This window comes from Trichoplusia ni, chromosome 18 (genome assembly GCF_003590095.1).
Source record: "Trichoplusia ni isolate ovarian cell line Hi5 chromosome 18, tn1, whole genome shotgun sequence".
Taxonomy (NCBI): Eukaryota; Metazoa; Arthropoda; class Insecta; order Lepidoptera; family Noctuidae; genus Trichoplusia; species Trichoplusia ni.
In genome coordinates this window covers 1,191,517-1,208,615 of record NC_039495.1, presented here as the reverse complement: position 1 = coordinate 1,208,615, position 17,099 = coordinate 1,191,517, and the positions used below count along the sequence as shown (strand labels likewise).

At 45.0% G+C, this 17,099-nt stretch overlaps 1 protein-coding gene across 1 annotated transcript in view; it reads left to right on the top strand.

Moving 5' to 3' along the window:
* Positions 1–16,965, top strand: part of LOC113503112 (lutropin-choriogonadotropic hormone receptor-like) — a 28,323-nt gene extending 11,358 nt beyond the window's left edge. Inside the window, exons 3-13 of the mRNA XM_026884930.1 lie at positions 6,441–6,512; positions 7,790–7,858; positions 7,926–8,069; positions 9,456–9,596; positions 10,919–10,984; positions 11,161–11,304; positions 12,416–12,487; positions 13,085–13,211; positions 13,788–13,953; positions 14,188–14,538; positions 14,613–16,965. Coding sequence (XP_026740731.1) covers positions 6,441–6,512; positions 7,790–7,858; positions 7,926–8,069; positions 9,456–9,596; positions 10,919–10,984; positions 11,161–11,304; positions 12,416–12,487; positions 13,085–13,211; positions 13,788–13,953; positions 14,188–14,538; positions 14,613–16,006 — 2,746 coding nt within the window. The 3' untranslated portion in view covers positions 16,007–16,965. The remainder of the gene's footprint in view (positions 1–6,440; positions 6,513–7,789; positions 7,859–7,925; positions 8,070–9,455; positions 9,597–10,918; positions 10,985–11,160; positions 11,305–12,415; positions 12,488–13,084; positions 13,212–13,787; positions 13,954–14,187; positions 14,539–14,612) is intronic.
* Positions 16,966–17,099: the final 134 nt, after the last annotated feature.

The following is a 17,099-nucleotide window of genomic DNA, read 5'->3' as shown; positions in this document are numbered from 1 at the left end:
AGTCTTGTTTTTCCAACTAGTAGTACTGGTGTTGACTGCTCATTCCCTTTGATTCGACAGTATATCACGCAGGCGTACGCCTTCTGTGACGCATCGCAAAACCCGTGTAATTCTATACTGTCGCGTTCCCTTGTGCCTATCCAGCGCGGCACTTGTAATTGATTTACACGATGAATGTTGTTTTTGACGCTTACCCACTCGGTCCGAATATCTTCGGGCAAGGGATCATCCCACTTGATATTACGTAACCATACGTTTTGAAAAATTATTTTTAGCCTTGTGGACAGAGGTGATAGCCATCCCAAGGGGTCAAATAATTTCGAGATATCTGATAATAAAGATCGTTTTGTCACCGGAGTTTTTGTTAGCTCGATTTTTAATTCGAACCGGAAAGTATCTTCCTTGGGATCCCAGATGAGGCCTAGTGTCTTCGTTTGTTCTAATTGCTTAAAATTAAAAGTATCTTGAGTGTTGTTATCGGTTTGTATGTGTTTTAATAACTCAGGGACATTTGATTTCCATTTTCTGAGATTAAAACCTCCCGATTTTAGAAGATTAATTAAGTCTCTTGTTAGTAATTTTGCTGATTCAGGTGAGTGGGATCCATGTAAAAGATCGTCGACATAAAACGAGTTCTCAAGGACATCTGTTGCTAAGCTGTTTGTATAGTTGACTCTTTCATCTTGTGCTAGCTGTTTTAATGTCATCAAGGACAGAAAAGGCGCAGCTTTGGTGCCGTAGGTGACAGTAGTTAACTGATACTCCTGTATAGGGTTGTTATGATGATTTGGGTCTGATAATGAGTTTCGCCAAACAATCTTCTGATAACGCTGATCGTCTTCATGTACCCAAATTTGGCGAAACATTTTTTTCGATATCTGCTGTGTAAGCAAATTTGTACTGTCTCCATTTGATAATCAAGGACTGGAGATCTTGCTGTAAATTTGGTCCAGCCTCCATGACGTCATTTAGGCTGTTGCCTGTTGATGTTTTAGCAGACGCATTGAACACAACCCTAAATTTGGTAGTGGTTGAGTCGGGACGCAGTACGCTATGATGGGTTAAGAAACAATCAGGTTTTAAACTGTTGCTCGCGAGTTTCATATGACCTAATTCTTGATATTCAGTCATAAATTTCTGATACTCTTCTTGAATGTTGGGATGTTGCTTAAACTTCCGCTCTAACGATTTGAACTGCGCTATAGCTTTTGGTTTAGAAGATCCTAACATGTCTGTAAAATTAGGCTTTAGAGGCAATCTTACTTGATATCGACCATCCTCTTGACGTATCGTGGTTTTCTGGTAATAATCTATAGCCTGCTGATCTCCTGATGATAATGAAGTTTGGTCAGTGATGTCTTCTATTTCCCAGAATTGTTGAATTTCGTCTAGGTTATGCAAAATGATGTTACATTGAAACGACTGTATGATATCTCCGCTTAATATCCAGCCTAATCGTGTGTTTTGTGCTGATGCAGAATCCTCAGTCTCTCTACAAACTCCTTCCAATAATAATTTTGAGTATACTCTGCTACCAAGAAGTAAGTCAACTGAACGACTGATGTTAAAATCGGGATCTGCTAATGTAATATTATCCAAGTACGACCATGTTGGTCTTTGGAATGTACGATTCGGCAAGTTCTTGACTAATTTATTCATGATGTAGACATCGACTTCAAACTCAAAGTTGTTGTTAATTGACGCACACTTGATACTCATGACTCCCTTGCAGTTGGTTTCCTTTTCACCTACTCCCCAGATAACACCCGGGCATTTCTTCCGTGGTATGCCCAGAAGCTGAGCTGCGTTTTCACTTATGAGGGACGTTTGTGAGCCTTGGTCTAAAAGTGCTCGCAAGATCTGGAACGATCCATCCTCTGTTTGGACCTTGATCATTGCAGTAGGTAAAAGTACGTCTGGCATATTTTGTTGCAATGACACGTGCGAGTTTCCACGCGCTAGCTGCGGCGTTTCGGTTTTCGTAGCGTGTGTCGTGTTTTCGGTCGCTTTTGCTGTGCTTGCAACGGAAGTGTGGCTTGATTGCGTAAATGCTGCATGTATTAATGTGTTGTGATTTCCATTACATTCACGACATCGTTTACTTGAAATGCAAGCATTACCATAATGACAATAAAGGCAGTTTTGGCATAAATCTAATTTCGACAAAGTTTTGCGTCTAATTTGTGGTGACATTTCTAGAAATTGTTGACAATAATAAATGCCGTGTTCATTTGTCTTGCAAATAGGGCACATATAATATTTCTTCGAATTGGCATTTTTGTTGTTTGTCGGTTGCGAAATAACTTCACCATGTGCAGTAAATGATTGTTGCAAATTAAAATTTTTTCTTGAATGTTTTGTCCCAAACGATGATTGCTTGAAGTTTCCTGCGTTATTTAATTTGTTTGAATGATTTTCTTGCTTCCTGCGTGATGACTCCATGGTAGTGAATTTACCTTCTAAAAATGATAAAAAATCTTGTAGTTTAGGTAAGGCCCTAGGATCCTTTATAGATGCAGCGTAGTCGTCATAAGTCTCAGAATCTAATTTTGGAGACAAAATATGTACAAGTAAAGGGTCCCAGGAACTAATGTCCACTCCCAAGTTCTTGATAGCATTCAAACTCTCGACTGTGGTGTCATGCAGACGCTTGATATGATTGATAGTAGCATGTTGCACAGCCGTGATGTTTAATAACGTGTCTAAATGAGAACTACAAATTAATTTGAGATTATTATAACGATGATTTAGAATATCCCAACTAACGTTATAATTGTCAGACGATATAGGTAGATGCTGAATTAGTTTTTCAGGTTCGCCTCTCAACTTGCTCTTGAGGTGCTGCATTTTCTGAGCGTTTGACAGAGAATAGTTATTGTGGATTGTTTCTGTAAATAAGTCCTTAAAAGACGTCCATTGCTGATAAGATCCGTTAAAAATAGGTATGTCCAATTTTGGGGTTGAACGTACTTTATGGGCAACAGACCATAACTTGCTATTTATGGCCTTTTTTAAGTCGTTATATATTTTTTCTTGCTTAGCGTATGCTTGTTCATACTGTTCATCCATTTCTTCCAATTCTCCGTCCAATTCCCAGTGCAAAGTATCAATTACAGACCATCTTGATTGTAGAGTCTTCAGAGCATCTTCCATTTCCCATTTCTCGGAAATTTCGTCCAAATTAAAACTTGCTACGGTTCGCTGAAATGCTTTGATGTTGCTAGATTGCTTTTTGAGCATATCATCCGTCTTGCTAGATGATCCTCTTGATGACCGTTCTGGAGACGAACGTCTTGATGCTTGTTCATCTCGCATACTTGTTAAAGACGTACCTGATGGTTGACCTTCTCGCTGTTGAAGCTTCTCCTCCTGATCCGAGACAACAGATTGCCCTGCTTTTGTCAATCCTTGCTGCTGATTGATTAACGCTTTAACAGACCTGTACAACTCTGCTGCCCGCTCATATTCGTTGTTCAAAAAATACGGGTGAGACCTGCTTTCCTCCGTACAAAGACGATCATGATTATATTGAAATTCAGCCCAATAAGATTCTAAAGTTTCTAAACGCCGTTTAAAATAATCGCCAACCTTACGACTAAAGCTATCCTTCTTGATGTTGGCGGATAGCTTGGTCATAGCCTCGAAAATTTCAGCCTGGTTTGCGTGAATATCTTCCATGATGAAGTAAGTTTTTTACTTAGCGATAAATTAAAACGATCTTACTTGTATATACTGCAACTCCCTGGTTAGTGCTCCTTTCTTGCTAGTAGCACTGCACAGTTTAGAGTCAAATATAGTCACTGATAGTCACTGATAATGTTATTGATAGTCACTGATTTTCACCAAATAGTCACTGATTGCAAATCCGGCTCGAAGGACCAAAAAGATGTACAGTGTTTTCCGTACGTCTTTTACTGATTGATAGATAATGATTGATAGATAATGACTGATATTGAATGAAACTATAGATTATTCACTTGATACGTATATTGAGTCCACTTCTTAACTAATGGATGATAAATGATAGGTGTTGCTATGACGCGATCCGAAAGTGAACTGAATTATAACATAAAATTGACTGGAAATTAATACATTACAATTCTGATGAGAGTGCAATTATCGCAATGTACGGTTGCACCGTACAGTGTGCGTATCGTGTTTGTTCTACCTGTGTTACCTCTGCCGTTTCTCATTGCTATTTCCTTGGACTCTGTTTTGTTTACTGATTGGACTTGTTGTTTTGGTGATCTCCACGATATTGGCTACGTTTTCTGGACTTGGGTTTGCTCAACCAATTTTACAAAGTTACAGTGCAGTGTCGGATACGAAATGTCTCAGTATACTCCGCGCGAATATGCTGACATGCATTTTATTTACGGTGAATGCAGAGGCGTGGGTAGAGAAGCAGCGCGACTTTATCGAGAGAGATATCCTGATCGAAGACATCCAGACCATCGGGTTTTTGGGAGAGTCCATAACGCATACACCGAGGGGAGGATACCTGGCACGGGCGTAGGCGGTGCAAGCGAAGGACGACCTCGGGTACACAACGACGATGAGGTATTGAATTTAGTCACTCGAGATTCAACATTATCGGTCCGTGACTTATCTCGCAGAACGGGCATTTCTACAAGATCTGTACACTGAATTCTGAAAAGGCATGAACTGTACCCGTACCATTACCAAAGAGTACAGTCGCTGCAACCAAGGGATTATCCTCTACGAGTAAGATTTTGTAGGGAAATGCTGCGCAGAATAAGAGAAGACCCACAATTTTTTAATAAAATATTATGGAGCGACGAATCATCCTGCAAAAAAGATGGATACCCATAATAATAAATAAATAATAAGTAATAAAAGATATATATATATATGTATATATATATATATGTATGCTTGATGTGAGTGTTCCACCCCTATAATAACACTAGTCACTCAGGGCTTTCCCAGTGCATCTGAATCTCGTTGTTCGATCTTTCTTTCTTCGAGTTGTCTGGGCAGTAAGATGGTCCTAGTCCGCCTCTACCTTGTCGTTGCTCCACGTGACATCACCACAATGGCCGTCATTGTACCTATATTGTGAACCACTTCGAGAACCACCTCAAGACAGCGAGTTTCTCTCACTTTTCTAAGCTACTCTGTAGGAGCCTCTAATATACTCGTTGCTGTATCCAAGCGTGCCACGATGCCACAAAACTAGCCTATCACGACATTTTTGTTTCATTTCAGTTGTATTTTAAGTGATTCTTGTTTATTATGTGGATACAGTTTAACGTTCTTGTTAAATGTCATTATTTGTTCTAGCACGTGCCCCCCCCCCCCCTCCGCCCGCCACCTCCCCACCGCGCCGCTTCGGTTTGCTCGCTCGATCCGCAGATTTTATTAGTATTTTATTTATTGGCTCCACATTACCATAATGTGGTGTCGGTTCCCGTAATGGGCATTGTCCCCACTTTACGAGGGCTCGCTGCCAGCGCCCATCATTATTTACGACGCCGTTTGACACTCGCTCTAAGCGGCATGATATATTACCGCGAGTCATAACATCGCGATCCCGGCATTATGGTAATTAGACCTCGAATGAAAGTCGATGATACAAACAACAAAATCCGGTTTTGATTTAGGGGTTGAATATATTTATTATGAAAAAATCAACATGTTTTGAATGACGTGTAAGGGGTATACAACTTTGGTATCTACACTAAATCCAACACTTAATGCCCTAGTTTTTCATTTCGACAAGTTTATTCAACACCTTTGTTGGATAGTTCAGGATTTAAATCTAGAACCTTGCGCTCGGTCGTCGACCACCAAGCCAGTCACAATTGCACGCAATCTGAAAGAAATGCGGCAATGAGCGAAAATTAATGACGTAGTGCTCTACTCTGCATCATTTATCCTATTAGGTCATCACGATCAGGCCGCCGCACGCCGTCCTGGATAAACTGTTGACCGGCTACGCCGACATTTTTACGACACTTTCGCACTTTTAAGTTATTATAAATGATGAGCAAAAAAAGCCTTGGGCGGAGCGAATGATTAAATCTAAAGGGCTGTCAAAAAAATATCGGACACAACGATTAAATTATAATACAAGTCATTATAAAAATTAGATTAAAATAGTCAGAATAGGTTGTTCGAGCAAAATAATACGCTATGTGCAAGATCACGCAGTGTGCTGATAACGAGGGTTGACATCGCCATAGCGGGGTTGCCTAAGATTTAACATATAAGTAGGTATGTCATATGTATGTATAAGGTAAAACAACATTTTAACAATAACGATGCCGTCTTTACTTTGGTTTTGACTTCTGTAATAGCTCTAGCTTTTGCCGAGTTTTAGAGAATTATTTAACGACGTCATCGTCTCATCGTCTCGACTTGAGTCTCTGACCACATCGTGAGTAGTCGTGTAGAGCTGACGTGTGCTTGTGTCGCAGGGTGCTGAAGCGGAACCGCATCGCGTACATCGACGAGCGCGCCTTCTCCAACACGCCGGCGCTGCGAGTGCTGTAAGTGGTGGCAGTGGTGCCCAGCAAGCAGCGCGAGTCAGCCCTGCCGCGCGACCCCAAACAAAAACGCGCCCCTAATTAATCTATGCCATGTTCAGACATTTCAAAAACAGAGAGACATTATACGCTGCTTATTAACTTTTAATAATCCCAAGAGGCAAATTCCTGCCTAATGAACACTCAAACTACACACAAAGAAACCACAACTAAGATGATCTTTAGCAGTGTTATTCCCCTAGTGAGGGAAACTTGGCAAACTACTGGAAGTTATCATAATAGCTAAGTTATAGAGTCGCAGTGTGTTAGGGCGGCATGATGGAGAGCGCTATCAGGCGCACTTCAAACTTACAATAACAGCAGCCTCCCCCCCCCCTCCTCCACCGCCCACCCCGCCGCCCCGGTGTGGGACTGACGAGGCCTCATTTACACGTACATATCTAGTACCTTGATTGATCCTTTACTCCTGTTATTCATCAGAAGAGGAGTTTCCTTATACAGTTCGGTGAATAGGTTATCACAACATAAGAGCATTTATTAGGCAGTCTGTGAGAATAAAAAATTTTGTTCAATTAAAATAAAGTTCAGTTAAAGTTGTGAATAAGAAATCATCCTTCTTGTAACGCGAACTCCCCAACTTGTGCGTCACTATAATAAGGCACTAAATGATCAAAGTCATTACAGATTACAGTAAGTATTACTGATGATCATTACACTAGTTTGTAATCATAATGTATCAGATAAAACATAAATAATTCTTGCTCAGGATTTAGTCTATTGAAACCGCTAGAGTTTCGATAGACTAAATCCTTAAATAAATATACTTAGCATTTTCATTTTCGTTTCGAAAAAGTCACCTTTGACAAGGATATAATGAGAAGAGATAATGTTTAGCCGAGGGTGAGGGTGATCAACAAACTTACGAATTTTCATATAATATCAGGTCCATTCAATCAAGTCACAATATACAAAAGTCAAAGTATATGATTTGAAGACTTTAGATTCCCTTATTCATGCAGAAGGTTTAGTCAGTGTTTGTTTATGTTTAGGCACCGAGAACGTCAGGAATATGATATTTATTTATGAAATAAATTATAAGTACCTCCAAAAGACCTCACATTAAGGACTTTTAGATTAGGCTCGTTTTGCTGTGTTTGCGTAAATTCATAAATAGGACGCTGACCCAGTTTCTTTTCATTTTAAAATAATTTGGTATAGTCGTTATGAACCCGCAACATATAGTGCTTTATGTGAAGGTGTGTGCGTATGTGTGCGTGCAGGCGCCTGGAGGAGAACCTGCTGACGGAGGTGCCGGGTGCGGTGCGTCTGCTGCCGCTGCTGGAGGACCTGTGAGTATGCGTGTGTGTGAGTGGAGTGAGTGTGAGTGAGTGGGTGTGACCGCGCCTCGTGTTGCAGCTCGCTGGCCAGCAACCGCGTGGAGGTGGTGGCGGCGGGCGTGCTGCAGGCGTGCCGCCGCCTCGCGCGCCTCGAGCTGCGCGCCAACCCGCTGGCGCACGTGCACGCGCGCGCCCTCACGCACCTGCCGCACCTCACCACGCTGTGAGTACCCTCCATACCTACCTGCATGACGCTATACAAACTTTATTCATGTTGTTTACGACGCCACATTCGATTCAGCCACTACGTTTACGACTTGACCAGGCTTTACAATTCCGTCCTCTAAGCAGATTAAACAAAAGCTGCGCGCCGGTTTTCCCTTAAAGCTTTTCCTGGTCCGTCCTTGGTTCGTATTAAAATAGATATTCTATATTCGTATTTTAGTAATATACATTAAATTATTAAGGTAATGGGTAAGAGGGTCTATGGAGCAAGTGAAACGAAGGCTGTAGATAATGCAAAAACTATGGACCCTATACATATTATTATACACTAAGCCCACCGACAGCGCTCGTATTGATCCGTTTCTTTGACCAGAATAAAAACCTCATCGATTGATTTTTAATTACCAAGTTTACTATGTGTTCTTGTGTTTTCACATTCCGAATATGTATCAAAGAAGATTATTGCGTACATCTGTTGTTTGAAATTCCAATTTATAATTCCTCAATTTTTATAAAGTAAACTGTACATTACTCTGCGTTTACCAAAGTAACGCAAAACTAACCTCTAAACTGTCACATCCCAACATAATCGCTTAGCCTTGATAAATCAATCCCATAATGCCTACCCATTGATAGGCACACATCACAATCTCAGCTCACGTTCAGTAGCAAAAACAGTTTTAGCAATAAACTATGTTTCTTAATCCTTTTCATCAGCCTATTTTTATTCACAAGTGATGTCACATTTTTATTTACCCAACTAAGAAGCAGATTCAATGTTTTCATTTACATAAGAACTAAACAAAGGTACACAAATAAATATGTCAATGCCAAGGCGACGGGATATATCGGTGTTGTTTACGCAATGTCAGCGCTGAACAAGGATAGCCTACGATAAAGTGCATATCGCGGTCGCAGGCGGCTCGCCAAGATAACAGCTCGGCAGGTCCGGCATGGGTCCGGCTGCACGCGGTGCATCCGGCTCAAGCACTTCCATCTGTTCCGAAGCCGCCCACACACAGCTTGCCACATGCTTCGCGATCACATTATGATACCTATTAGTTATGTCGTTCCACCATCAACAATATAACAGATTAGATGGCGAATAAAGATCTCGAGTCAGCAGAGCGTGGCCAGCGTTGGCCACCTCTAACACCAGCCATTAATATTGGTTATCGCGGTCGACATTACTCTGAGTTCCGAACACGTTGAGCCGCGGCTATGACCTTTACGTTGTGTACCGATACGGTTGAGCTTTCGGATGATCCGAAACCAGATAAGGACGAATTGACATTTTGTTTGATTGCAGAGATTTGCAAAGATATTTCGTGAAGGACAATGTTATCAGTATGAGTTGTTAGATGATACATTAATACGTGTACAGCGTGGTGTCGGAGGCGCGGGCGCTGCGCGCGCTGCCCTCGCTGAACGGCACGCTGCGCCTGCGCACGCTGCGCGCCGACCGCGCGCGCCTCACGCACCTCCCGCCCGAGCTGTGTGCGCACGCGCCGCAGCTACGCTCGCTGTGAGTACTACATCACTACACACAGTACACACACATGAACAACAAGTTCTTGTTTTGTAACGTCGCATCGTTCTCATCTAAACCAGGGCTTATAAATCGAATACAGATTAGGATTTAACTAGTCGAGAGGGCTTCTGGACATAATGCGGAATGTTTCTGTAATGCTTCGTTTAAATGCTCGATCTACACAAAAACATAGAAACAGTATTATAAATTCATGAATTCTGTAGAATATCTGAAAGTACTTAAAACATTATTGTTTTCTACCTGCTAAAGTGAAGTCACCGAAAGCTTGTACAATTTCCTTATCAAAACGGTAAAAAGATTTTTGCAAGTTATTACGTAAAAGCCAAAGTAAGGATACCAAAGAACACTCTGCGAGCTCAGTAAGACAAGTGAACCCGTCCCAGCACGACGGCGGCTCTCTCCTTCTAGACTTAGTGTTTAACAACAATGACAACAGGAGGTACCTACTTACTAGAATATTCTTAATTAAAGTGTTTTCCACGTATTAAACCGACTTAAAATCTAATCAGTTACAGTTACTTGGCCCATTTACGCATTTTTTCCATATACTTAAAAATAACTCACAAAACAAGTAGACTATATTAAAAAACCAAACCCGCTCTGAAAATTTCAGAATCTTTTGCATTATTTAAGGTAGACGTTTCTTTAAGAGCCTGCAATTGCCTTGTCGACCCCCCGACCGAGTCAGGGGCGGTCAGCCGACCTAACGTTAGGCCATAGAGCAAGAGCCAGCCACCGCCAAACCTTTGATATTTTATAAAAGTTGAAAATTGTTCTGTGCGTTTCCCCTATATACGTAAGAAGTGTAAGAACGTAGTGGTTTCTTCGGCAGGTATTAATTATTTATTTTGTTTACAGCCATTTTATATATTCATTTTTTTTCACCTAGACTGAGACTCCTAGAGCTTAGGCTAGACGAATGTGACAATATGAAGTCACCAATATGTGGACTTACACACATGATACAGAGCTAGGGCATCACACACGTATACATGTACTTATTGTGTTTATTATACCGACAAAGCTTAAAAGCTTGACAACATGATTGGCCTACTTTCTTAAATCAAACAAGGAGAGAACAATAAACAAGCGGAAAGTGGTTACAAATTGTCAATAAATACATCGTTATGTAAAGCGGCCGCGGTATCGAGTTCCCATCTGTTCCCCGGCGGCGCTGATCCTGACCCCGTGACCCACTTCCGGAACATTGTGTTAACGAGATATAATCTGCAAATGACCCACTTCAAGACTTTGTGCTTTTGATTAAGTAAACTCAGTGAAGAGCGTGTCCACAGGGACGTGAAGCTGAACGCGCTGCAGAGCGTGCCCGACCTGCGCGACTGCTCCGAGCTGCGCGTGCTGTGAGTACCGCCACTAGTCAACAACTAACTAATAATAATGCGAGTAAGCTACCACTATCAAACATGTCGGTGACATGCAAGCCTTCGTGTTGAGTATGTTTCAATTAAAGTACCTAAGTGAAATGTGCTAGAGTCGGGTAGTTTGTGATGTGTGAGTGTGTGTTGGTGGTGCGCAGCGACCTGTCCGGCAACGAGATCTCGGCGCTGGAGGGCGAGTCGCTGCGCGGGCTGCGGCGCCTGCACGACCTGGTGCTGGCGCGCAACCGCCTGCGCCGCCTGCCCGCCGCCGCCTTCTCGCACACGCCCGACCTGCAAGTGCTGTGAGACACTACTCTCTCTTACACTATACTTATATACGTACTATACCAGCGTGTTAGTTGCCCTTTTGACGAATTTTGTCAAAAATTATCAACTACGCTTGATACCGGACTACGCTGTGAGTTTTTCGTAGATAGGATGTAACATATTGCAGTACACTGTCTGACCCAGCAAACGTTCTTATGATAACAAAGTATGAAAAATATGCCCGATGCTGAGACCTACCCAATACTCAATTACGTACACCGTGACACGAGAATTTTATATGTATTGGAATATTATTCTATCTTATTAGGTTCAGCCGACGTTTTAAAGAAAATTCAAAAAACACATCCCTCTTAAAAAAACGCATTAGAATCTGACTAAATGACCAACAGACAGCTTGAGAGACTTCGTTTTATAAAATGGAGGCATATTACGTAATACGTCTGTACGTTGTAATAAATATTGCTCAGGTACAACACACGTATGATTAAGCAGCCGCCGCCAGGTAATGTATCAGAAGTAATTCCCGCCGATAACGCAAGCGGGCTGTTCCTAATGAGAGTCACAAACCTGGCCGACGGAAAATAATATAAAAACAAAATTCACCGACAGCGCGCTGCCGGGCCTCGTAGCTAGCGTGAGGCTGTGTGAGGAAACTTACAGTCGTGAAAACGTAAAAACATTGCACTATTTGTGTAGGGCTCACAAGAATAAGTTGTCACAGTGTTCACAAAAGAATAATAAATGTTTTACTAGTGAAAAGACTCAAAGCGCATTTAGAGATTCAGGTAAAAACAATACATTTCCATAGTGACGGCTGTTATCTTGCTCTGAATTTGATGGAAAATATTTACCCCGACTATACATACACAACTAAGTCACAGACAGGTGGATCTCGCCCGAGACCCAACCGGAGTGTGTCATATAAAACGTGCTAGATAAGAATCATTTTTTTTTTAAACTTTAAATAAGCCTCTTTCTATTTTTGTTTTCCTGAAAATGAAATTTGATTATACTTTACAAAACTGGCATTATTTGATAAAAAACTTCTGTTAAATTATTGCTTTCATAGATCTATTTGCTGACGGCTTGTAAATAGGGTTCGGTAACGTCAGCGTCCTGTTGCAGGAATCTGGAGGATAATATGATCGAGCACATCGACATGGAGGCGTTCGTGCCCATCTCCAAGCTCGAGGACCTGTGAGTATGCCCCTGTCAGGTTCCACACCAAAACTACCTGTACGAGAAGGTGCACTGGAAATGTGTAAACATTCAGGAGACTTGACCAACTGTGGGTTCATATCATTTAGAAAGAAAATTTATGTAATGTGGTCAATTTAATTTTAGTAAAACAAAATAATTCGCTAAAGTATTTGAACCTTGCTCAATGACCTTGAAAGTGGTCCAGCATTGTGTGGGTAAGTACTTACAGGGTCAGTGCATAAACCATAGACCGCGCCGGTATCCCTGATCGTACCTAAGCTTCACGAACGATTAACATGGGTATTAAAGTCGTGCAAATGTCGGGGGACCGGAACATCGGTCGGATGCGAGCGACCCCAGCTTTACCTTGATATAAGGCGGTGTGGAATGGCGCATTAAGATTCCTCTGCGTAAAGTTTTTCTATGACATTTGAAACTGTTGACGTCGAGAATGCGCAAGCATTTAAGTTATATTGATACATATTATTATTATATTTTCTATTAAATATATAGGATAGTGTTTTCAGTAACAAAAAAAAATGTAATCGGCTGCTGTGCACTAAGCCAGACGCTCGGCGGGCGCCATGTTCGCAGGAACGTGGGCAACAACGTGTTCTCGTGGCTGCCGGCGAGCGGGCTGCAGCGCCTGCTGCACCTGAAGGCGCACAACAACCCGCATCTGCGCCACTTCCACCCGCCGGAGCTCTTCCCCCGGATACAGGTACACTGCCACACACTATTTGGGAATTTCATTAGGTTCCAATGCATATAGAAAATAAAGCATCCATAAAAAACTTTGTGTCTATATTTACAAACCCTTTAGTTATTACAACAATTAATAAAGACTTACTCTCAAGCCAATTATTAGACAACCACTGACACAATGGGCCTTACTACAATTTGAATCCACATAATTTCTGAATAATTGACTATAACACGAGTTGACAAGTTCTTGTGTTTATTATATGGATGTGTAGAGGACGCAACTGATCTGAATCTATGTCAGTGAGTTGATAAGGAGCAGTTGTGTGCGAGTGCGCCAGTTCTCACGCGGTGACGCGCCCGGCGGAGTTACTAACTAGGAGTACCGGGTGACACCCATCGCGGTCATTTCTTCAGAGTGGACACTTCTGTTTACTTTGGTCAACCTTTCAGTAATCCATAAACCCACAGTTCGTAATGGGGCTCCTCAGAATATATCTCCATCACACTGCGCTCATGCAGAGCTCACTTCGACGTGCGTCGGTAATAGTCGGTATCCACCATCCCCCAAACGCGCGCTCTTGTTTGTCTGCAGACGCTGGTGCTGTCGTACGCGTACCACTGCTGCGAGTTCCTGCCGCTGATGGAGGCGGGCGGCGAGGAGGAGGCGGCGGGCGAGGCCTCGGACCTGGTGATCCTGCCGCCGCAGCACATCGACCCCGCCGCCTGGGCGAACTCTACCGACATCTGGGCGCGCTACTGTGAGCACTCTTAATTGCCACTCAATAAGGATAGTTTCTTAAGTAAACTCTACCCAAAATCTTTCGTTTTTTTTATGCTTAAACCTACTTTACATATTAATATGTACATAATAGTTCAATACCTAGCGGGTTACTCAAGATACAAAAGAATAAAAATAGCCTTATTTGCTTCTGTTAACAATTATGTCATAATGAACATTAAAACTGTAAGAGGCTTGCTGGTTGTTCACACAGTCAACGTGTCGGAGCTGGGCGCGGGGGGCGCGGGGGCGGGCGCGGGCCTGGCGGCGCTGCTGGAGGGCTGGGCGGGCGCGGGCGCCGTGGAGCTGGGCGAGCGCGCCGACCTGCGCGCCGAGCCGCCGCGCAAGGTGCACTGCCTGCCGCTGCCGGGACCGTTCCTCCCGTGCGTGGACCTGTTCGACTGGTGGACGCTGCGCTGCGGCGTATGGGCGGTGTTCCTGCTGGCACTGCTGGGGAACGGCACGGTGGTGTTCGTGCTGGTGTTCAGCCGCAGCCGCATCGACGTACCGCGCTTCCTCGTCACCAACCTGGCCGCGGCTGACTTCTTCATGGGCATATATTTAGGTGAGATGCACTAATCTCTCTTGAGCCGCACACAGGCCAAGTGTCGTGTCGAGCTAACAGCGATTCTCGCGCAGGCTTCTTGGCTGTGGTGGATGCGGGCACGCTGGGAGAGTTCCGCGCGCACGCTATCGCCTGGCAGATGTCGGGCGGCTGCAAGCTGGCCGGCTTCCTGGGTGTGCTGTCGTCCGAGCTGTCTGTGTACACGCTGGCGGTGATCACGCTGGAACGCAACTACGCCATCACGCACGCCATGCACCTCAACAAGCGGCTGTCGCTGCGCCACGCCGCCGTCGTCATGGCGGCAGGCTGGGCCTTCTCGCTGGTCGCGGCCGCGCTGCCGCTGCTGGGCGTGTCCGACTACCGGAAGTTCGCCGTGTGCCTGCCCTTCGAAACCAGCACACCCGTGGCGCTAGGCTACGTGGTCACCCTGCTCGCCATCAACGGCGTCGCCTTTCTCGTGCTGCTCGGCTGCTACCTCAAGATGTACTGCGCTATCCGTGGTTCGCAAGCCTGGAATTCCAACGACTCACGCATCGCCAAACGCATGGCTCTTCTAGTGTTCACTGACTTCTTGTGCTGGTCGCCGATTGCCTTTTTCGCCTTGACGGCTGCGTTCGGTGCTCAGCTAGTCTCGCTCGAGGAGGCGAAGGTATTCACCGTGTTCGTGCTGCCACTGAACTCGTGCTGCAACCCTTTCCTTTACGCTATTCTCACAAAGCAGTTCAAGAAGGACTGCACACTCGTGTGCAAGGCTATCGAAGAGTCGCGCGTGACGCGCGGCATCGGGCGCTGCCGGCACTCGTCCAACTTCAGCAACCGGCAGACGCCCGCCAACACCAACAGCCTGGCGGAGCGCTCGTCGCGCGGCCAGCACGGCGCGGCGTGCGCGTGCCGCCGCCTGCTGCCGGGCGCGGGGCCCGGCGAGCGGGGCCCCGGGGAGCGCGCGCCCGCCGGCCGCGAGCGCCTGCTACGCTGGCTGCGCGCCTGCGGGCGCCGCACCACGCCGGCGCCCGCGCCCGCCCCGCGCCTTCCCGCCGCCGCGCCGGCGCGCGCCGGCTCCGTGTCCTCGTCGGTGGAATTCTCGTCGTCTCGCTCGGACTCGTGGCGCACGTACGGGCGGCCGCCGCCGCCGCCGCGCCGCGCCGCCTCGTGGCTGGTGGCGCGCAAGACCTCGCAGGACTCCAACCTGTCGTCGTCGCGCAACGACTCGTCGGGCTCGAACGCCACCGCGTCCACGGGCACGTGGCGCACGTCGCGCTCGGGCGGCAGCGCGGCGGGCGCTGGGGGCGCGGGGGGCGCGGGGGCGCGGCCGCGGCTGACGCGCCAGCCCGCCGTGTCGGGCGACGAGCCGCCGGGCTCGCCGGGCGCGCTGCCGGCGCCGGCGCCGCGCCACCTGCACACCATCCCGTCGGCGGCCGAGGCCGAGCTGCAGCCGGACGACGACGCTCGCGCCGCTTCACAAGACTGAGTCGCCGTCCCCGCCGCCGCCCGGACCTAACCAGACAAATAAAATTAATTACTACAAGTTAGACTTAATGTTTTGTACAGTATTAGGTAGTCTGCGGCATCCTTGTGGGTGTCGAGCAATTGAAGTATTATGACAAAATAATTATTTATTTAGGAAAATGTTGATATAAGATTATTTATATACGAGTCTATTATACAAGTATATTTACAGTCGAGTCCAAAGTACCTCCTGCAGCGTGCTGCGTGCAGTGCGCGTCGCGGCGCCGGTGCTGGCCCGCACTGTTGTATCGTATTTATTACCCAGGTGATAATAATGAATGATTAGTATTCAAACAATAAGTATACTAAGCTACTATTAAGTAAGAGTCGTTAACATTAAATAGTTTTTGTATGTTGTTACGAGTTACCGTAGCGGAGTACGACAGCCGGCAGCTCAATACGTGCCAATTACTTACATTGTAATTTACCTACGCGTTGTTATACATAGGTATACCTATACACTGTTATAATATTACCGCAATGGTGAGTGTCGCACTCATCCTACCGCTGACCATTGTCCACTAATTAGGAAGCACTTTTACCCAACAGGTGGGTCGGCGACCAGACAGGTCAGGCAGGATACCTCGACAACCGTGAGGTGCTGTCTTATCTTACATTTTGTAACTTACCATGAAAACATTTGTATGAAACATTTTCTATGTCATTATTATATCGATTTAAGAATATGAGATGAGGATGATGTCTGCACGTGTGACTGAGTGATAGCATTATGGACGGAGTGACAAGAGCAGGGAAAGCGATGACTGCAGCGGAACTTGTTAAATCTTTTATAATGAAATATTGTTTAATATTGTAAATGTACATACTTACATAGTCGTGTCTATTTATTGATGTGTCCGAGTGACGCGTGGTTGAGAGTGTTATTTATTTATTGTACAATAATTATACGAGAACTGTGAACACGACTTTTATTGTACGCCTATTCTCCTAAATTAAATAGTTTAAGAAAAGAAAATACTTAGGTAGGGCGGCGCCGCGGCGCCGTGGCGCTCTCAGGTGTCGGCGGGCTCGCTGGAGGCGCGCGCCCGGGCGTG